Below are 23,469 nucleotides of genomic sequence, written 5' to 3'. Positions count from 1 at the left end.
ACAACACAGGTAACACACACACCATACACCAACAACACAAGGTAACACACACACACCTACCCCAACAACACAGGTAACACACACCACACTACCACCAACAACACAGGTAACACACACACACCTACCCAGCAACAACACAGGTAACACACACACACCTACCCCACAGCAACACAGGTAACACACACACACCTACCCAACAACACAGGTACACAACACACCTACCCAAAGCAACACAGGTAACACACACACACCTACCCCAGCAACACAGGTAACACACGCTACACACCGGTAACCCAACCTACAAACACAGGTTAACACACACACACCTACCCCAAGCAAAACAGGTAACAACACACACCTACCCAGCAACACAGGTAACACACACACACCTACCCCAAGCAACACAGGTAACACACACACCTACCCCAACAACACAGGTAACACACACACACCTACCCCAGCCAACACAGGTAACACACACACCTACCCAGCAACACAGGTAACACACACACCTACCCCAACAACACAGGTAACACACACACCTACCCCAACAACACAGGTAACCACACACCACACCTACCCCCAGCAACACAGGTAACACACACACACCTACCCCAGTCCAACACAGGTAACACACACACACCTACCCCAAGCAACACAGGTAACACACACACACCTACCCCAACAACACAGGTAAACACACACACCTACCCCAGCAACACAGGTAACACACACACACCTACCCCAGCAACACAGGTAACACACACACACACCTACCCCAGCAAACACAGGTAACACACACACACCTACCCCAACAACACAGGTAACACACACCACCTACCCCAGCAACACAGGTAACACACACACACCTACCCCAGCAACACAGGTAACACACACACACCTACCCCCAGCAACACAGGTAACACACACACACCTACCCCAACAACACAGGTAACACACACACCTACCCAGCAACACAGGTAACACACACACACCTACCCCAGCAACACAGGTAACACACACACACCTACCCCAGCAACACAAGGTAACACACACACCTACCCCAACAACACAGGTAACACACACACCTACCCCAACAACACAGGTAACACACACACACACCTACCCCAGCAACACAGGTAACACACACACCTACCCCAACAACACAGGTAACACACACACACCTACCCCAACAACACAGGTAACACACACACCTACCCCAACAACACAGGTAACACACACACACCTACCCCAGCAACACAGGTAACACACACACCTACCCCAACAACACAGGTAACACACACACACCTACCCCAGCAACACAGGTAACACACACACCTACCCCAGCAACACAGGTAACACACACACACCTACCCCAACAACACAGGTAACACACACACACCTACCCCAACAACACAGGTAACACACACACACCTACCCCAACAACACAGGTAACACACACACACACCTACCCCAGCAACACAGGTAACACACACACACCTACCCCAACAACACAGGTAACACACACACCTACCCCAGCAACACAGGTAACACACACACACCTACCCCAGCAACACAGGTAACACACACACACCTACCCCAGCAACACAGGTAACACACACACACCAAAAAAACAAGCCCACACTGGACTTTTCGGGAACCTCCTTGAGGGAAAGGAAAACTACACAGATCAGAGACTCTCAAAATAAACATTTCAAAAAATAGAAATAATAATTTATGCTAGCGTCACATGAATTGTAAAAACTGATCAAGGAAACATTTAGTTCATGCTTTTTTTTTTACACAAGATCAAAGACAAATACTTTGTTAGCGGTACTTAAGTAGATTTTTCTGGTATCAGTACTTTACTTCACTATTTATTTAATATTGTATTTTATCACTATTTTTACTTTCACTCCTCACATTTTGTACACAAATATCTGTACTTTCTACTTCTTACATTTTCAAGCCAGGCTTGTTACTTTAGTTTTAATCTGCATTTGGTGTTCATGATCAATATAACTTATCCTCTCTCCTCTCCTCTTCTCTCCTTTCACAGTGTGAAAAAAAAGTTTAGAATTTTTTTTTTTCAAGCTTTACAAAATATTTTAAAAAGGGTTTTCGAAAGGTTGCAAAAATATTTTTTATAAAAAGTTTAGAAAGGTTTTTAAAAGGTTTAAAAATATGTTTTAAAACATTTCAACTATATGTTAGAGTAAATGTTTTGAAAAAGTTTTGAAAGGTTAAAAAAATATTTTAGCTTTTTTGTCTTCAAAAAATTGGTTTGCATCGTTGATGAGTACTTGATGAGGAGGACTCTATTATACTTTATTGTACTCTGCTTTACTCTACTCTGTTTTAGGCTTCTCTCTTCTCCTAACCCCTCTCCTCCTCTCTCCTTTCCCCCCCAGGGAACCTGAAGCTGACTCAGATGTCTCCAGACCTCCTGCAGACGGGGGCGCTGCTCTGCCCCACGTCTGCCCCTCCCAGCAGCAGGTCACTGCACGGTCAGTACTGGGAGAGAGTGTGTGTGTGTGTGGGAGAGAGTGTGTGTTTGTGTAGTACTGGGGATAGAGTGTGTGGTGTGTGGTGGTGTCTGTTTGGTCTCCCCCTGGCTGAGTATATCCAGTACAGTCTTCTAGTATATCACATTACTAGACCAACACTCCTCCCTCTCCCTCCTCCTCCTCCCTCTCCTCCTCCCTCCACACCTCACCCTCCACCCTCTCCCTCCTCATTCCTGCCTCTCCCTCCTCCCTCTCCCTCCTCCCTCTCCCTCCACCCTCTCCCTCCACCCTCTCCCTCCTCATCCTCCCTCTCCCTCCTCCCTCCTCCCTCCACCCTCTCCCTCCACCCTGTCCCTTCCTCCCTCTCCCTCCCTCCCTCCACCCTCTCCCTCCTCATCCTCTCCCTCCTCCCTCCACCCTCTCCCTCCACCCTCTCCCTCCTCATCCTCCCTCTCCCTCCTCCCTCCACCCTCTCCCTCCACCCTCTCCCTCCTCATCCTCCACCCTCTCCCTCCACCCTCTCCCTCCACCCTGTCCCTCCTCATCCTCCCTCCTCCCTCTCCCTCCTCCCTCTCCCTCCTCATCCTCCCTCCACCCTCTCCCTCCACCCTCTCATCCCTCCCCTCTCCCTCCTCCCTCCCCTCTCTCCCCAGGCCCAAGCCAATGACTCACCAGCTATCCAGCCCGGACTTTCACGGTGAGGAGAAGAGCGAGCAGGTGACCAGCATCGGCCAGATCAAGCCTGAGCTGTACCGTCTGCCGGCAGGGGCGACCAGGGCGGGGACGGCAAGCAGGGCGACAACTGTGGCAAGATCAGCTTCCTGCTGCGCTACGCCTTCAAGTGAGTCGCTCACATGCACCGCAGCAGCGCTTCACTAACGCTGTGACTGTTTAGGTTCTGGCTTTATAAGGATTAAGCAATCTGCAGATGGGAGAGAGTTTATAAATTGTAAATAGAGAACAACCAGAATAACACACAGCCAATAGGTGTTTGTTTATTATAGGCAGGAGGATCCTACATCTGTTATCAGACCACAGTAAGTTACAGCAGAAACACATGCATGCTGAATGAAGGGATAATAAAACATATGAACTGATAATAAGGTAATAGCTGATTGTGATTAACATAAGCACATAGGAAGTCCGGCTTCTTCGCAGAGCCAGTGGTAATAACACGTCTCTCTGTGGAGGCTAGAGGCTGGTGGCCCAGGATATTCTGTAATCACAGGGATGTTTGTTCAGCGTGCAGAATTGATTGTTCAGAGGGACATGGGAGGAGTAATGACAGTGATTTAGTAATTTATCGTTACGTGTGTGTGTGACAGAGACCTTTGTGGGGTTCTCTTTTGTGTGTGGCAGGAACTGCGTTGTTTATGTTGATGGTGGGGCGTGGCCTCCTCAGGAGACATGGGGGGTGAGAAGAGAGGGGGGGAGGGGGATGGGGGGGGGATAGGAGGGGGAGTGCAGAAACCCAGGCAGTTCACCCAGTCCAGCCTGTGCTTCTGACAAGGTCTCTGTTTTTCATGCACAGCAACATCACAATGACAGAAAGAGCTGACGTTTGAAAAACAAGAGATTGAGAGGCCATTTTAGACATGAATTATATATGTTGAACTACTTTAAACAGCAGACCCTCTCAACACGCAATAAACACCAAGCTGTGTTAGAGCTCCAATTACACTGAGATAAAATTAGATAAAGAGAGATGGGAGGAGAGGAGAGGGAGAGAGATGGGAGGAGAGGGAGAGAGATGGGAGGAGAGGAGAGGGAGAGAGATGGGAGGAGAGGGAGAGAGATGGGAGGAGAGGAGAGGGAGAGAGATGGGAGGAGGGAGAGAGGAGAGGGAGAGAGATGGGAGGAGGAGGAGAGGAGAGGGAGAGAGATGGGAGGAGAGGAGAGGGAGAGAGATGGGAGGAGGAGGAGAGGAGAGGAGGAGATGGGAGGAGGAGGAGAGGGAGAGAGATGGGAGGAGGAGGAGAGGTGAGAGAGAGATGGGAGGAGGAGGAATGCTCCATGTATCTTCACTTTTGTTAAATTCCATTTAGTTCCAAGGAGCATTTCCTGCTTTCTCCCAGAATCCCCGGCGTCACTAAGACACCTTCCTGTGACCTTGTGATGACAGCTGAGATACAGACAGGGCAGCGTCAATGGAGGGGGGAGAAAGAGAGAGAGACAGAGAGAGAGTGAGAGAGAGAGACAGAGAGAGAGAGAGAGAGAGAGAGAGAGAGAGAGAGAGAGAGAGAGAGAGAGAGAGAGAGAGGAAGGAAGACAGAAAGAGATCTAGGTGTGTCACCTGTTCCTCACCGTGTTAATGACCCAAACCACATTCACTTGAGGTATCTTTGTGTAGCAGCACCACAGAGCTCATGGAAGACATCAGCCAGGTCCTTGTCTGCCAGTCTGCCAGTCTGCCAGCCTGCCAGCCTGCCAGTCTGCCAGTCTGCCAGCCTGCCAGTCTGCCTCCTTCACAGCAGCCTTTGTGTTGACAGTGCTGTAACAAGTTGACACATTTGCACCAGGGGAATAGCAGCTGTTTTTTCAGAATTGTCTGTGTGGAATACATCTCAGCGAATTTATCCTGGCTGGAGAAGTAATGGGTATCTTCTGCAGTGCTACAGGGACTCGGGTAAAAAGCTAGTCTTTTGTTACTGGGTTTGTTTCGAGACCCAAATGGCAGATGTTCGAATATAGGAGCTCCAGCGATGTAGGGAAGCACTCTGCAGAAGTGACTTGTTCTCAACACAACACAAATCACCTGTCGTTCTAAATTACACCAGTAAACCGACTGTGGCTGCCCTAACGCTCACCACAGCCTGAACAACGAGAATCAACTCTATCAGTCATTAGACTGATGTTTTACATGCTAATTGGACAGGTTTGTCCTAATTAAAGTATATTTTCCAGTTTAGTAGCGGGATATAATTTCGTGATTTTCAAATTGCCATGTTTGTCATTTCACCAATTTGATGTGATTGCATTACTGGCATGTTTATCTGATGCCCTTAATTGGATGTGAACTTGTGATTAGCACATTTCCTGATTGGGCATAAGGTAATTGTGTCGTCGACAAGCTGATTTCATACCTGATTGGGCAATACAAATAATTGGCATGTTTGTGAGACGACCTATTGGCCGTGGCCTGTTGCTGTCCCGCCTCCAGAGTTCATGCTGTGCTCCTAGCGGCCCTAATGAAGTGGTGACACACTCGTTAGCAAGGGGAGACGTGTTCTAACGAGGTCTGATTAAAGGCCTGCGAGCCGTCTCCCCATCTTTAATTAAAATGTTTAGAAACCTTCAGACAGACCCACCACATTGGGGGAGGGCGGACCACAGGAAAATGTGTGTGTTGGTGTGTGTGTGTTGCCCGGTGTGGTGTGTGTGGTGTGTGTGTGGTGTGTGTTGAGTGGGTAATGTGTGTGTGTGTTGCCCGGTGTGGTGTGTGTGTGTGTGGTGTGTGTTGAGTGGGTAATTTGTGTGTGTGTGTGTTGCCCGGTGTGGTGTGTGTGTGTGTGTGTGGTGTGTGTTGTAAGTGGGTAATGTGTGTGTGCTGAGTGGGTAATGTGCCCAAGTCTCTTCTCAGTGTTCCAGCTGTTCATGACCCAAACCCACCATAACAAAGTGTGTTGATGATTAGAACTGGGTCAGATGACCTCTGTGTCCAGGGGGACCTGGTCTAAACACACACAGACACATCACACTCTGCACAGCACTGAGACCACACTGGAGCCTGGCTACTGACACCACACACACACCCTCACACACACTACACACACTCACAGGAAAAAAAATTTTTAACTGGAGGTTTTGTTCCCCCCCCACTCCTCTCCTCTTCCTGCCCCCCTCCTCCTGCCCCCTCCACCTCATCCTCCCCACTCCTCCCCTCCTCCTGCCCCCTCCACCTCTCCACACTCCTCTCCTCTTCCTGCCCCCCTCCCCCCCACTCCTCTCGTCTTCCTTCCCCCTCCACCTCCTCCCCCACTCCTCCTCTCCTCCTGCCCCCTCCACCTCCCCCCACTCCTCTCCTCTTCCTGCCCCCCTCCCCCCCCCACTCCTCTCGTCTTCCTGCCCCCCTCCACCTCCCCCCCCACTCCTCTCCTCTTCCTGCCCCCCTCCCCTCCTCCTACCCCCTCCACCTCCTCCTCCCCACCTCCTCCCCTCCTTAAACCCCTCCCCCCCCTCCCCCCCAGTACGGAGCAGCTGGTGGTGAAGATTCTGAAGGCTCTGGACCTGCCAGCCAAAGATGCCAACGGCTTCTCTGACCCCTACGTGAAGATCTACCTGCTGCCAGACAGGAAGAAAAAGTTCCAGACCAAGGTACCAGGAGCCTGTCTCTCTGTCATTATCAGGCCTGTCTCTCTGTCATTATCAGGCCTGACTCTCTGTCATTATCAGGCCTGTCTCTCTGTCATTATCAGGCCTGTCTCTCTGACATTATCAGGCCTGTCTCTCTGTCATTATCAGGCCTGTCTCTCTGACATTATCAGGCCTGTCTCTCTGACATTATCAGGCCTGTCTCTCTGACATTATCAGGCCTGTCTCTCTGACATTATCAGGCCTGTCTCTCTGTCATTATCCGGCCTGTCTCTCTGACATTATCAGGCCTGTCTCTCTGTCATTATCAGGCCTGTCTCTCTGACATTATCAGGCCTGTCTCTCTGACATTATCAGGCCTGTCTCTCTGACATTATCAGGCCTGTCTCTCTGACATTATCAGGCCTGTCTCTGTCATTATCAGGCCTGTCTCTCTGACATTATCAGGCCTGTCTCTCTGTCATTATCAGGCCTGTCTCTCTGACATTATCAGGCCTGACTCTCTGTCATTATCAGGCCTGTCTCTCTGTCATTATCAGGCCTGTCTCTCTGACATTCAAATCAAATCAAATTTATTTGTATAGCCCTTTTTACACGCAAGCATGTCACAGAGGGCTTCACATACGCCCATAGAACTGCCCCTCAACCAACCTAAACCCTCAAGGAAGACAAGGAAAAACTCCCAAAAAACTCTCAACAGGAGAAAAAAAATGGAAGAAACCTTGGGAGGAGCAATTCAGAGAGGGATCCCCTCCTCCAGAGACGGTTGGTGAGAGAGAGGAGCAGAACACAGGCTAAACATAGTCATACAGTGTCGATGGGTTTTGAAACATCAAAATCCATTGTTCAACTTTATAGATGTAGGACAGGACCGGGAGACTCGCGACCAGGTCCAGCGTTGACTGACCGACGACCAGGCAGGTGCTGACAACTCAAACCCCCCACACCACAAGGGATGTGTGTGGGGGGGACAGAGAGAGGAGAGCAGGGATTAGAGCATGCCAGGAGCAGCTAACAGTTACAGTCATAATAGAATGAGATCCCCACCGGTCAAGTGTGGACTGGTGCAGCAATTTAACAGAGCAAAAAAGGGGAATTTGATGCAACCCCACACACCAAGACAGCGACAGCCCCCCTTGTTTGGAACATGAAATCTGTTCCAGGGGAAGAGAACTCTAAAATAAGTTAAACTTATAGAATAAGGATGGAAACAACCCGTCCCCCATTGCCTCCAACTAGTAACATACTTACCTTTAACAGTCGTAGAATTGATTAAACAATAACGTTTTTAACCTAATTTTAAATGTCGAAACAGTATCAGACTCCTTAATTGAGACAGGTAATTTGTTCCAGAGAAGAGGTGCTCTATATGAGAACGCCCTACCTCCAGCTGTTTTTTTCTTAATTTTGGGAACCACCAGATAGCCGGCATCTTGAGATCTAAGTGTCCTTGCGGGGCAATAGGGTGCAAGGAGACCGGAGAGGTACAGTGGTGCCAATCCATGCAGAGATTTGTAGGTTAGTAGTAGAACTTTGAAGTCAGCTCTGGCTTGGATAGGGAGCCAGTGTAGAGAGACAAGATTAGATGTTATGTGATCAAACTTTCTTGTTCTGGTCAATAGAATAGCAGCAGCATTTTGCACCCGCTGTAAATTTTTTAGGTGGGTAATTGGGAGGCCAGAGAACAACACATTGCAATAGTCCAATCGGGACGTAACAAATGCATGTATTTTTTCGGCATCATCTTTTGAGAGAAATTTTCGTATTTTGGCAATATTACGTAGATGGAAAAATGCAGTTCTGGTAATTTGCTTAATATGGTACTCAAACGAAAGGTCTGGGTCCATTGTGACTCCTAAATTTTTTACTAGCTGGCTTTGAGAGACTTTGACGCCGTCTAGGTCTAAGGTCAGATTGGAAAAATTATTTCTATATTTTTTAGGACCGAAAATTTGAACCTTGGTTTTATCCGAATTTAGAAGAAGGAAATTTGCAGTCATCCAAGTTCTAAACCTAGAAACACATTTTTCCATAGCATGTGGAAATTCTCCAGACTTTATAGACATATATAGCTGAGTATCATCTACATAACAGTGAAAATTTACCCCAGAGCTTCTAATTATGTTTCCTAAAGGCAGCATATAGAGAGAGAATAACAGAGGGCCTAGAACTGAACCCTGTGGTACTCCGTATTTTACAGTGGAGCTCCTGGATGCGCAGCCATCATAGTGGACATATTGTGATCTATCAGATAGATACGATCTAAACCACTGAAGTGACGTACCAGAAATCCCAACATAGTTCTCCATACGTTCCAAGAGAATCTCATGATCCACCGTGTCAAAAGCTGCACTTAGGTCTAGAAGAACCAGGACAGAGATAGAACCCGCGTCAGAGGCTAACAGTAGATCATTGACTACCTTGGCTAATGCAGTTTCAGTGCTGTGGTGGAGACGAAATCCAGACTGGAGAGGTTCATAAAGCTGATTTGAGGAGAGGTGCTCAGTGAGCTGTTGTGCCACAGCCTTCTCTAAAATTTTGGAGAGAAATGGCAAATTTGAAATTGGCCTGTAGTTGCTAAGACAACCTGGATCCAGGTTTGTTTTTTTAAGAAGGGGCTTAATAATAGCTTGTTTGAAATCATTGGGGACTTGGCCAATTACAATAGATTCATTAATAATACTAAGCATGGGTGGTCCAATAATAGGGACAAGTTCCCTACAGAGTTTGGCAGGGAGGGGGTCGAGAAGGCAGCTAGTGGGTTTCGAGGAGTCTATCAGCTCGATGAACGCTTCCATAGAAATAGGGTTAAAGTGAGTGAGAGCCTCAACATGCAGCATGCTTGGTATAGGGGAAAGTTCAGTGTTGATGGCCACTCCTCCAGGACTAGTCTGTAGTTTGTCCCTTATTGCATAGATTTTTTGGTCAAAGAAATCTAAGAAATCATTGGGAGAGAGATCTGAACTAACACAGAGTGTACTTTTCTTAGTGAGATTTGCAACAGTATCAAATAGGAACTTCAACCTATCAGGCCTGTCTCTCTGTCATTATCAGGCCTGTCTCTCTGACATTATCAGGCCTGTCTGTCATTATCAGGCCTGTCTCTGTCATTATCAGGCCTGTCTCTGTCATTATCAGGCCTGTCTCTGTCATTATCAGGCCTGTCTCTGTCATTATCAGGCCTGTCTCTCTGACATTATCAGGCCTGTCTCTGTCACTATCAGGCCTGTCTCTCTGACATTATCAGGCCTGTCTCTGTCATTATCAGGCCTGTCTCTCTGGTGTTATCAGGGCTGGTCTTCAACCCTGGTCACCAGGGCCCCCTGTATTGTAATCAGGAGTGTAATCAGGGGGCCCTGAGGACCAGGGTTGAGACCGCTGCTGTAGAGCACTGGTGCTGTGGACAAACGCTGACAGGCCGAGACTGTCTCTACAGGGCCTGGCCTGGCCTGGCCTGGATGGTCCTTCCTGTGTAGTCTACTCCCCTACTGACCCCGTTGACCCCCCCGACCTCTGACCCCCAGGTCCACAGGAAGACCCTGAACCCGGTGTTTAACGAGACGTTCCAGTTTGGGGTTCCCCTGGCGGAGCTACACTCCAGGAAGCTGCACTTCTCCGTGTACGACTTTGACCGCTTCTCCCGGCACGACCTGATTGGCCAGGTGGTGGTGGACAACCTGCTGGACTTCAGCGAGGGCACCGGGGAGAAACCTGTATGGAGGGACATCGTGGAGGGCACCGTGGTGAGACACACACACACCTAGCAACACACACACACCTAGCAACACACACCTAGCAACACACACACATACCTAGCAACACACCTAGCAACACACAACACCAGCACACGCACACCAATGTCGCCATAATGTCATCCCAACATCAAAGTCAGCTCAGTGTCCCTGCAATGTCACCCTTACTGCCACCACCATCTCTCCACACTGGCTCTCTAATGTCCCCACAGTGTTACAACCACCAGAGTGTCACCACCACCACAGTAATACCATCACCACAGGCAGATTAGCAGAAGGGAGGGGATAAAAATAGCTAATTGAAGTGTCACCATTTATCATGTTCATCTGCCGGGGGTGTTTGACTGATTGACATCTGTTTCACTCACAATGACAACACTTCTCGTCTAAACGTCCATTTAGGTTGTCACTTCAGACCAGCCTCAGAAGGAGCAGCACTGATCACATGTCACATGGGGGTCTGTTAGGAACCTCTCTCACCTGCCCCGTCCCTGTCCAGCAACACCTCTGACCCCTGGGTGTGTGTGTGTCTGTGTGTGTGTGTGGTGTGTGTCCTGCAGGAGAAGGCAGACCTTGGAGAGCTGAACTTCTCCTTGTGTTACCTCCCCACCGCTGGTAGACTCACTGCCACTGTCATCAAGGCCACCAACCTTAAAGCCATGGATCTCACCGGCTTCTCAGGTAAATACTGTGTGTTTGCAACATGGATAGAGAAGAGAAGACTTACATTTACATTTAGTCATTTAGCAGACGCTCTTATCCAGAGCGACTTACAGTAAGTACAGGGACATTCTCCCCGAGGCAAGTAGGGTGAAGTGCCTTGCCCAAGGACACAACTTCATTTGGCACAGCCGGGAATTGAATCAACAACCTTCTGATTAATAGCCCGACTCCCTAACCGCTCAGCCATCTGACCCCCGACTTACCAGTGAAGGAGAGTGCAGCACTCCCTGTTAAGAGGAAAGGACCTTGTGACATGAAAGGCAAACATGGTGTGTTAGAAACATACAGAAAGCCAGACACATGTATTGTTCTGTGTCGTTAAGTTATGCCTCAAATAGGACATCATGTACAGCCTGAAACTTCCCACTCCTTACCCTCAACTGCATAATCAATGTAAAAAAAAAAAACTATAATATCCTTGTATGATTCATGGCCTGGACTGGTTGCGTAAAATAATTTAATTAACACATTTCTAATCAAGTTATGAATCTGCTGTGAGGACATGATGATCCAGCTATAGAACCTCAACCTTTGAAGAAATTGCATTTTAAATGATAATGAGGACACACTGCTATTATAACATCAATGATTATGAGTGTAATGGCTCAAAGATACTTAAAATCCGCCGTAAAATCAAATCTTAGTTGTCCGTTTGCACTCAGTGCTGTTGTCAGTTCTGAGACGTGTTCTGCTCCTGTGGAGCTGAATGGATCTTTATAGCGAATCCACCTTCCTTTACCTTCCTAATCCGGATTGGCCAAGGTGACTGGATTTGCATGCCTTTCATGTGTTACACAGACAGATCCTGTGAGCATCATTGTTAATAGCTTTCCCAGGAGTGCTCTCTCATCTCTCTCTCTCTCTCTCTCTCTCTCTCATCTCTCTCTCTCTCTCTCTACATCTGTCTCTCTCTACATCTCTCTCTTTCTATACATCTCTCTCTCTACATCTCTCTCTACATCTCTCTCTCTCTCTCTACATCTCTCTCTCTCTCTCTACATCTCTCTCTCTCTACATCTCTCTCTCTCTACATCACTCTCTGTCTACATCTCTCTGTCTCTACATCTCTCTCTCTCTCTACATCTCTCTCTCTCTACATCTCTCTCTACATATCTCTGTCTCTACATCTCTCTCTCTCTCTACATCTCTCTCTCTTTACATCTCTCTCTACATCTCTCTACATCTCTCTCTCTCTACATCACTCTCTCTCTACATCTCTCTCTCTCTTTACATCTCTCTCTACATCTCTCTCTCTCTCTACATCTCTCTCTCTACATCTCTCTCTCTCTCTCTACATCTGCCTCTCTCTACATCTCTCTGTCTCTACATCTCTCTCTCTCTACATCTGTCTGTCTCTACATCTCTCTCTCTCTACATCTCTCACTCTCTACATCACTCTCTGTCTACATCTCTCTCTCTCTCTACATCTCTCTCTCTCTACATCTCTCTCTCTCTACATCTGTCTCTCTCTACATCTCTCTCTCTCTATGTACATCTCTCTCTCTCTCTCTCTCTCTCTCTCTACATCTCTCTCCCTGTCTCTACATGCCTCTCTCCCTCTCTCTCTTCCTCTCTCAGATCCGTACGTGAAGGCCTCCCTGGTCTGTGACGGCCGCAGGCTGAAGAAGAGGAAGACCTCCATCAAGAAGAACACGCTGAACCCCACCTACAACGAGGCCCTGGTCTTCGACATCCCCAACGAGAACATCGAGAGCGTCTCCATCCTGATCGCAGTGATGGACTATGACTGGTGAGAAGAGGCAGGGCTGTTAACACGCTAACACCAGGCTATTACAGTTTTTCTCGATTGCTAACACACAAAAATGGTATGTGTAAGCCATCTACACAAAACCATTTTGCCAAATCCCAGCAGAAAGACCATGTACCCCAATCTTTACACACAATTGACCCTTTTTGACACATTTCTCAGGTTCATTCACACTTCTTTGCAAAAGTCTAAACACACCTCTTACTTTAAGACACAATTATCACCATTATGTCATTCAGAAAACACTGCCAGTTGATAAGTAAACCCAAAACAGCGCAATTCAAACAACCTTAACCAATTATCCATGTGTAAGCACTAACAAGAAAATATACTCAACAAGCAATCAGGGGTTTGGAATGAATACAAAGTTAAACAGAAATCCCTATGACAGAACAACCTTCTCCAAGCCATGGAAGAAGCTTGTGGGGACATTGCTCTTGAGTCTTGTCAGGGATGGCTCAGGCATTCAGGAGCATTTTCCCTGCTGTTTGGCTAGAGAAAACATTGCCTGTGAAGTTGAGGAAAATCTCTGGCCTGACCCTGGTCAGAGATAGGATGCTGACCCACAATGAACAGTACTGTACTCAAGCTCTGTTACCCAGGCAACAATTATTTGTTTATTTCCTTGTTTTCTTAGCCTTTGTTCCCCAAATTACAATTTAGAGCAATATATTTGTGTTGTTGACTAAAGGTACTACTATTTGTATACTGTGACCACTACAGTAACAAGAGCTCAAAATGCAATTGCTGTATAGTGTAAATAGAAAATAAACAGCCTTTAAGAAGGACAATTGCAGTAATTGTGAGTTTTATGACATGTCAAACTCATGAGGTGGAACATATCTAAAATTCAGGGACACGTTATAGTCAATGGTTCTTGAAAACCTTTTTATAATAGTGTTTTCAAATCCGCCCATCAGTGTCTAAAGGGTATTCAGAAGGTTGAATTTATTTGAGGGCTTTGTGTGTATTTTGAATGCAAAGTTAGGTTTATACGACAGATAATATGGTTTTGACTACAGTGTTTGATTTTGGGTCAAAAGTCAAGGGTTTGGCCAAAACAGTGTAAGTATGAAGATGTGTGTTTAGAGTTTGGAGAAAACACAGTACACATTCAAGAAATGTGTCTTAGCAATTGAGAAAAACTGTATGCTAACATAATGCTAACATTTTCACGTTAATTCAAATCTTTAGACACTGCTAAATTCACAGTTTTTACCATGCTGCGACAATCCTTTTTTGTGTTAATGCCAATGCTAGAAAAATGCTACATTAATGTACTTACCAAGCTATGACAATGCTAATTGGATGTTGTATTATGACGCTTTTATCACTGATGTGTTGACTGCACAGCAGCATCGCTGTTCATTACCAGCCACATCATCAAGGTTACTGGTGTCTGCTAGAAATGTGTTTTCCCAACATGCACATGGTTATTTGCTGTGGTTGTTTGCTGTGGTTGTTTGCTGTGGTTATTTGCTGTGGTTATTTGCTGTGGTTATTTGCTGTGGTTGTTTGCTGTGGTTGTTTGTTGGGTGTGTAGTCCTGCGCTGGTCTGCTGCCCTGTGATTCAGACTACAGTGGGCCTGCAGTTTTACATAAGGATGGGCTGGTCATGAATAAACATGACTATGTTAATACTAATGGAAACAGCGTCTGGTAGAGAGACACTGTGTAACCCTGCCACCGTTTCTCTGTCTGGCTCCACTTCTACGTCACAGCTTGGCTTCTTCTTGGTGTGTGTGTGTGTGCAGTGTGTGTGTGTGTGTGTTCAGTGTGCAGTGAGTGTGTGTGTGTTCAGTGTGCAGTGAGTGTAAACGTAAATGTTCAGATCTGTGTGAAGTCTCACTGTGTCGGTTACTGCTCTCCCTATAGGAATGAGACCATTAGAATGTGTTCTCTCTGTGTGTGTGTTGTGTGTGTGTGTGTGCAGTGTGTGTGTGTATGTGTGTGTGTGCAGACCATTAGAATGTGTTCTGTGTGTGTGTGTGCTGCAGCTGTACTGCTTGGGTCTGATGCTGTTATTTTGTCCCAGTGTTCAATGTTGATAAATGAGGCCTTCTCTGCTTGTACCTGACAATATCTACCTCTCTCTCTCTCTCCCCCTCCCTCCCTCTCTCCTCTCCCTCCCTCCCTCCCCTGCCCCTCCCTCCCCTGCCTCTCTCTCCCCATCCCCTTCTCTCCCCCCCCTCTCTCCCCATCCCCTTCTCTCCCCCCCCTCTCTCCCCATCCCCCTCCCTCCCGCTCTCCCTCCCTCAGTATTGGTCATAACGAGGTGATAGGGATGTGTCGTGTGGGCAGTGATGCTGAGGGTCCAGGGAGGGAACACTGGACGGCCATGCTGGCCAACCCCCGCAAGCCCATAGAGCACTGGCATCAGCTTGTAGAGGTACTGGAGTGTATGTGTGTGTGTGTGTGTGTGTGTGTGGGGGGGGGGGGGGGTTCTATGTGTGTTTGCTTTTACAGATCTGTTCAATCATTGTCCTCTCAACCAACAGATTCCTTTTGCTTGTTCATGCTTGGTCAGTAAGCAATAACAGAGAAGAACATTTGACAGTTTAGATCCGTTTTCCTCCATATTGGTTTGGTAACCCTCACCATCTAGCATCAACACCTGCCAATAGATGAACAGATCTTCATTTATTACCATCAATATATCAATCAGTTACCATCATATGTCTTGTTTTTCATGTGTTATATATTATTGTATGTACGCTTCCATCAGTGAACACAGTGTCCTAGGTAACGTTGTTTCTTTTCTATTTCCAGGAGAAAACCATGAACACGTACGTGTCGAAGACTGCCCCGGCTGCGTCTCCCAAGCCCCACATCGTGGTGGACAGCCCTCACTCAGAGTAGACCTGTGAGTCTCTCCATCAGAGCAGCCCAGACACTCACTCAGAGTAGACCTGTGAGTCTCTCCATCAGAGCAGCCCAGACACTCACTCAGAGTAGACCAGTGAGTCTCTCCATCAGAGCAGCCCAGACACTCACTCAGAGTAGACCAGTGAGTCTCTCCATCAGAGCAGCCCAGACACTCACTCAGAGTAGACCAGTGAGTCTCTCCATCAGAGCAGCCCAGACACTCACTCAGAGTAGACCTGTGAGTCTCTCCATCAGAGCAGCCCAGACACTCACTCAGAGTAGACCAGTGAGTCTCTCCATCAGAGCAGCCCAGACACTCACTCAGAGTAGACCAGTGAGTCTCTCCATCAGAGCAGCCCAGACACTCACTCAGAGTAGACCTGTGAGTCGCTCCATCAGAGCAGCCCAGACACTCACTCAGAGTAGACCTGTGAGTCTCTCCATCAGAGCAGCCCAGACACTCACTCAGAGTAGACCTGTGAGTCTCTCCGTCAGAGCAGCCCAGACACTCACTCAGAGTAGACCAGTGAGTCTCTCCATCAGAGCAGCCCAGACACTCACTCAGAGTAGACCTGTGAGTCTCTCCGTCAGAGCAGCCCAGACACTCTCTCCTTCAGCCACCCCAGCGAGAAGCTAGCTCCTACATTTTACATTTAGTCATTTAGCAGACGCTCTTATCCAGAGCGACTTACAGTAAGTACAGGGACATTCCCCCCGAGGCAAGTAGGGTGAAGTGCCTTGCCCAAGGACACAACGTCATTGGCACGGCCGGGAATCGAACCGGTAACCTTCTAATTAATAGCCCGATTCCCTAACCACTCAGACATCTGACTCCTCTCCTGATCTCCTCCACCCACCCCAGCGATAAGCTAGCACCTTCAGCCATGCCAGTGATAAGCTAGCACCTTCAGCCATGCCAGTGATAAGCTAGCACCTTCAGCCATGCCAGTGATAAGCTAGCTTTTAGTTGGCATTGCTGGTAAATAGTCACGCTTGTGAGTCAGAGAGCTGCGAGTCCTCTAGCTGACTTCTGCAGCCAATGTGAACTGGTTCAACTCCTCAAGTATAAATACAGTCCACCCACGTCAGCAATAAGCTAGCTTTTTGTAAGCGTAGCTGGTGAGTGGTCACGCTGGCGAGTCACATGGCCTGAGTTCGAGTACCAGCGAGGGGGAAGATCGGGAGGAAGTGACTCTGACGAGCAGCGTGACTACGGCTGCTACACCTTCAAGGGAGAAAGTGATTATCACATGGACCTAGTCAAGCCGAAACACTTGGAAAAAAAACAGTTGGAAAATGACGCCGTTTCTAATTAGTCCGATAAGTGAGCAGCAGTTGAGAAATGTAAAAATAGATTGCACACCCTCCTCTCAAAAAAAAAGAAAGAAAATCATCCCATGATCCCAGTCAGTATCAGAGTGTCCAGCAGGAAGTCACTTTTTCTGCAGCTCAGCTGATGGCTGTAGATGCCTCTGCTCCAAGCCAGTAACATCTGCCTGATGTGGACGTTGTAGGGTCAGGGTTACCTAACACATCCTTACTCCTCTCCTGCTGACATTTCACTCTTCGGTCTCTTTCACTCTCTCTTTCTAATTCTCTCTCTCTCACTTTCTCTCTCTCACTCTCTCTCTCACACTCACATTCTTTCTCTTTCAATTCAATAACTAATTTCAGTATTGTTTTATTGGCGTGAATATGATCACTGTTGCGAAAGCCAGACAAGATTGAACAAATATATGAATTACGGTACATTTACATTCGCAGAAAAAAAAGAAAGATAAAAAAGATTAAGAACTAATAGCTAAAATAACAACGATAATAATCAAATTAATAACAAGAAAGAAAACTAATATGACAACATCTCTCTCACTCCTTCTCTCTCTTTCCTTCTTTCTCTCTCTCTCTCTTTCTCTTTCACTCTGTTTCTCTCGTGAAACCTCTTCCCCTCCTCCTCCTCTCTGCAGGTCGTTGTCTGTCCAGTTCCAGACCTTCATTTCTTTCCACTCATATGTGAATAATTCTGAGAGAGAAAGGCTCGGAGACACATCAACTGCTCGTGCTACCAAACCCTCCTCCGAGCCCACAGCCCAGACCACAGGCTGGACGCCAGCTCCACTTAGAATATTACACTACACATACACAAGCATACACAGATACAAAGTCATTCACATTAGGAGTAAAGTAGGTACAGTAATGAGATAAGAAACATAACACAGTGGACACACACACACACCACTCAAAACAGGTTTGTAGTTAGTGTGTGGTTCAGGTAATTGCTGGTAATTCATCCAGAAGATAAGATGTAATGTACATTTCTCCTTTCAAAAAACCAAATAAAAAGATAAGAGACTGAAAATGGGCCAAAAAACTATTCTGCACTTGTACAAACTTAGAAAGGAAAAAAAAATACATGTCGATATTTTCTGTTGCAACAGTAGTGACGAGGTGTAGGGTGCTGTACTGGAAAAGTGTTCCATGTGTTCTGTGTTTTCATCATCAGGACAAACTTCAGTCTCCAGGGACTCCAGCCTGGTTCAGGCTGTCTAGATCAATACTTCTCCTTGTTGAAGTCTTGGTTTACTGGTTCCTCCTGGTTCCTCTTGGTTCCTCCTGGTTCCTCCTGGTTCCTCCTGGTTCCTCCTGGTTCCTCCTGGTTCCTCTTGGTTCCTCCTGGTTCCTCCGGGTTCCTCCTGGTTCCTCCTGGTTCCTCCCGGCAGAGGAGGGAAGCCATCGGAGGTCATTATTGATGTCAGGAGAGGTAGATGAGTGGATGGACCCATTAGCCAAAGCATGTTAGGTAACCTTGAAATGTGTCTCTCCGCCTCTCCTTTTATTCCCCCTCTCCATGGAACTCATCAATATCCATTTGCTTTTATTTTTCTATTTATCTATTTGTGGATTTCTGTAATATATTCTCATCAAGAAAGAATTTTACTCATGCCAGTTTTTTACTATTCACTGAGGATGAGACAGTCTTGGAGGCCTGAACAATTTGATCGCCTGTGTGTGTGTGGAAGGAGTCTTGCCATCTGGCCACACTAAAGAGGACTCCTTCAGGGAGCTGTGATTAGGATGGACCTGCACTTTTCCGAGTGCATTCACTGGAAATGTATCCTACATCAAAGGATTTCATCATGTTATTTTTCTATCATTCCAGGATTTTAATTTTTTTCTTCGAAAGACATTTATTTGATTTGAAAAGAGAAAAAAATGTGTCTGTCGTCCATCCATGTTTCTGACAGGACAATAAGTTCAGAAGGACACAAGCATTTGTGTTGCTTTTTATTTCCGTGTATTTCCGTGTTTGTGAGTGTGTTTTGTATCTGTGTGCGTCTGCCTGTGTGTCCGTGTCAGGTGACCCTGTGTGTGACATGTTCCCGTGGTCTCCTCTTCCTCCTCATCCTCCTCCCCAGCATCCACAGACTCCAACTCTTGTCTTGGAACTAAGCGTGTCGTCTGTCCTGTGTCTTAGAGGAACCATTCCTGTGTAGGACCCATTGCACTCGCTGGGAAGTGTGGTTTTCCCTCATGTGAGGGGTTTGTCTCTCATAGACATTAGGTCTTACAGTCTATGTTGTCTCTCGACTCAGCAGTCAGTCACCTCTTGCCTGATGTAAGTAATTGTGTTGGTTGTGTACTTCTTTCAATAAATGTGTACTGTATGTCTGAGGAGAAATCAGTCGGCACGACGGTTGAAAAATACAATGTTGGAAACGTTTTGATAACATAAACCAAGGAAGAGGTTCCGCAGGCGTACATTTTTACAGATGACTGCATCTACTTTATGTCCCTTTGAGGTCCATTTCAACAAGGAGATGGAGAGGCAGACGTGTTGGTTGACTCTCCTAACCAGACAAGACAACCTCCTAAACTCCAGCTCGTCCTCCCAGAGCTGTTTATCTGACCTTCTGTGCGTGGTTACAGAACCGTGTCTACTGCTCCAGAAGATACCCTGCCAAACAGCATATATTTGCCACCACAATCCTGTAACCCCAGTAAAACAATAGCTACCACAGGATACTAAAACCATACTGAATTACTGTCGCTGCCTCTCCTCATCCTCCTCTCACACGCTCAGACAGGGATTCAGTTGCATTCAGGCCAGGCCAGGGGAGACGTACTGGTAGTATGCTCGGTGGGAATACGGCCAAGGCAGCCGTGTATCCCGTATCGCACCCAAAAGAATTCCATGTTGTTTGTTAGTCCAGGATTTCATTGATCTGCTCGTATAAGTAGATATGGTATTGATCGATCGGCCCCTGAGGCCTGTAGCGATCCCTCCCAGTCCTGATTCCCTGGCCTGTTCAGCTGCTCTAGGAGTCCTGATTCCCTGGCCTGTTCAGCTGCTGTAGGAGTCCTGATTCCCTGGCCTGTTCAGCTGCTGTAGGAGTCCTGATTCCCTGGCCTGTTCAGCTGCTGTAGGAGTCCTGATTCTCAGGCCTGTTCGGAAGCCCCTGCCAGCAGACCGGGGGGTGTATGTGAGCCTGTCGTGTAAAAAGCACCCTTGCTGTTCCTCCTCTCTTCACAACGCTGCCCTCGTTCTCTCCCGTTCCTCCTTCCTTCACCTCTTCCTTTCTTTCTCCTCTCTTCACAACGCTGCCCTCGTTCTCTCCCGTTCCTCCTTCCTTCACCTCTTCCTTTCTTTCTCCTCTCCTGTTTTCCCGCTCTCTCCCCACAGACGGCTTCTAACTTTCCCCCAGCCTCTTCGGCCCTCCATTTCTTTTCCAGACACAAACCCAGAGCCTTGCCCTCCATCTTGCCTTCCCATCCCTCCCTCTCTCTTTCCCTCTCCCTCCCCCTCTCTTTTTCTCCCTCCCTCTCTCTTTCCCTCTCCTTCCCCCTCTCTCTTTCTTTCTCCCTCCCCCTCCCTCCCTCCCTCCCTCCCTCCCTCCATCCCCCTCTCCCCTTCCCTCCCGCCATCCCTCTCTCTCTCCCTCCCTCCTTCCCTCTCCCCCTCCCTCCCTCCTTGTTCATCTCCTGGTTCCTCTGTTCCTCTCTCAGTGTTAGTGCAGTTCTGAATGGACTTTGGGAAACGTGTTTGCATGCTTATATTAACATGGATGATGTCAACTTGATGCAATGAAAATTAACTAAGTGATGCTTTAAGCAAAACCTGAAAATGAACTTGATACTAATACTACTAATGATGAAAATGGAGACCTAGCAATCGTTTATCTCTGTGATCAAAACCACGATGATGAGTAACATTGTTTATGCTGTGTATCTTAAATTGGTATTCCTGTTTTTATTTATTTTTGACTGTATTTTTTATATGATTTCTTTAGAAGTTTACTTTTTTATGAGTTAAGCTGATTTGAACAGGAGTGAGACAGTCAGTCAGGATGATTGTTTCAGTCAGAACAACTATGAGAAAGAAGATGTCATGACAAAGATGACATGGGAGACCATGTCGGAAGTGGTGTGGTTGAAGCTGATTATGGAAATAAAGGATATGTATCATCCAGCAGCCTCAAGAATGTCTGTTAACCAGGTCTGGGCCTACACAGTACTGGTCCTACACAATACTGGTCCTACACAGTATTGGTCCTACACAGTACTGGTCCTACACAGTATTGGTCCTACACAGTATTGGTCCTACACAGTACTGGTCCTACACAGTATTGGGCCTACACAGTATTGGTCCTACACAGTATTGGTCCTACACAGTATTGGGCCTACACGGTATTGGTCCTACACAGTACTGGTCCTACACAGTATGGGTCCTACACAGTACTGGTCCTACACAGTACTGGTCCTACACAGTATTGGTCCTACACAGCACTGGGCCTACACAGTACTGGTCCTACACAGTATTGGTCCTACACAGTATTGGTCCTACACAGTATTGGTCCTACACAGTATTGGTCCTACACAGTACTGGTCCTAGACTGTCTATCCCCTGAATATTTCTCTGACCCGCCATCTCCCTCTCACCCTCTTTATCTCATCCTCTCTCGCTCTCTCTCTTTCTGTCTCCCTTGCATTAAGTCATGTGTAATTATTTAGTCACTTTGTCATGAATTCTTTATTGTGGAGCAGGGCTGCCTGGCCTGTGTGTCTCTCTGGTCCTGCTCCATCCTTCTGCTCCATCCTCCTGCACCCTGGTCCTGTCCCTGGACCTGTCTGTCTCTGTTCCTGTCCCCTTGTTCTCCTCCCTGGTCCTACTGCCTGGTTCTGCTGCCTGGTTCTGCTGCCTGGTTCTGCTGCCTGGTTCTGCTGCCTGGTTCTGCTGCCTACTCCTACACTCTGGGTCTTTCTCAGAGTTCAGATAAATCAGGGCAGTCCTGTGGTGATCCTCTGAATGAGCAGCACAGAACACTGAACGGCCCCAGTCAGCACTCTGGAGGAGCCTGTCCACATCTCCTACCTCGCAGGAGGGAGGACGGCCATGTGTGTGAGAGAGCACAGATAAAGAAGGGGGGAATAGGATTAAAAGAGTAAAGGAAAACAATGGTAGAGGGAGAGAGAGAGGGAGAGAGAGATACAGGGAGAGAGAGAGAGAGAGAGAGAGAGAGAGAGGGTGGGAGGTAGCCGGGGGACAAGGAGGAATGAAATGAGGAACACGAGCAGAGAGCAGGAAAGAGAACAGAGCGTGAGGAGAAGGAGGAGGGAGGTGGAAGAGGAGGACAGGTCTGTATATAGACACACTCACCGTGGGGCGATCAGGGCACCTGCAGCCCAACCACACCGCACAGCGTGAGAACCGCTCGGAGCTAGGGACACCCACACAAACACACACTGAAGTGTCGACATGCCAGTTAGCACAGCCACAAAGCCATGAACCGCTGAGGGGTTGGGGGGGGGGGGGGGGGGGGCAGAGAAAAAAAGAGAGGAGAGAGAGAAGTGGGAGGAGGGGTGGGAGGGAGGGAGGGGGGATCTGCTGTCTCCATGGCAACTTTCCCACCGTGCAAAAAAAAAAAAAGGGGAAAAAATCATTTAGTCGGAAAGACATTTCACTCAGTTCAGTGAGCTGAAAGAGGCAGAGTGGAAGGGAGGGTGAGCCAGACTGGGGGAGGTGTTCACAGTATAGAACTGTTTCTATAACACTGGAGGTATTTATTAGTAAACTGTCAGCTGAGCATTAGTGTTACGGACAATGTAATGGTAATGCATTCTGTTATCTCATTAAAAATGAATGTCTTTTCTTTGGAGGCTGCTCAGTGGTTGATATTGTACATTAACATATTAATTGGAGGGAATGAGGTCATTTAATAAGTACTGTACGTGTCAGCTGTAACAACACAGCGTTATTTGTGGCGTAGGAGCGGTATGGTACTTCCTCACGCTCGCTCTCAGGTCCGGCCCAGATCCTGCAGATCATCACGGTGCAAGGAGTACAGGAGAGACCATCCTAATCCAGTGTTCATTCTCGTAACCCAGTTCTGTGTGTCGGTGTGTCAGTGTGTTGGTGGTGATTACCTGTGGTGAGAGGCCATCTGCTCCCCTCCACCAGCTGGAGGGCTGGCGAGAGACCCTCCCCCTCCACCTGGGGCCCCAGACAGGTGAGTCTTACACCTTAAGACACCTACCACAACTGATCAAG

General features: G+C 47.5%; 1 protein-coding gene across 1 annotated transcript; it reads left to right on the top strand.

The window, feature by feature from the left end:
• Positions 1-51: 51 nt before the first annotated feature.
• On the top strand, positions 52-18,314 carry syt3 (synaptotagmin III; the record flags this gene model as incomplete). The annotated part of the gene is given in 12 exon segments (XM_067231656.1): positions 52-73; positions 2,412-2,441; positions 2,444-2,507; positions 3,161-3,266; positions 3,269-3,348; positions 6,695-6,821; positions 10,343-10,561; positions 11,131-11,251; positions 12,872-13,043; positions 15,321-15,450; positions 15,831-15,924; positions 17,891-18,314. Coding segments are annotated over 11 exon segments (1,161 nt in total), but the record flags the coding sequence as incomplete, so codon positions are not given.
• Between the last annotated feature and the right edge of the window lie 5,155 nt (positions 18,315-23,469).

The sequence above is a fragment of the Osmerus mordax genome (genome assembly GCF_038355195.1).
Source record: "Osmerus mordax isolate fOsmMor3 chromosome 3 unlocalized genomic scaffold, fOsmMor3.pri SUPER_3_unloc_5, whole genome shotgun sequence".
NCBI classification, from domain to species: Eukaryota; Metazoa; Chordata; class Actinopteri; order Osmeriformes; family Osmeridae; genus Osmerus; species Osmerus mordax.
This window is presented reverse-complemented; position numbering and strand designations above follow the sequence as displayed.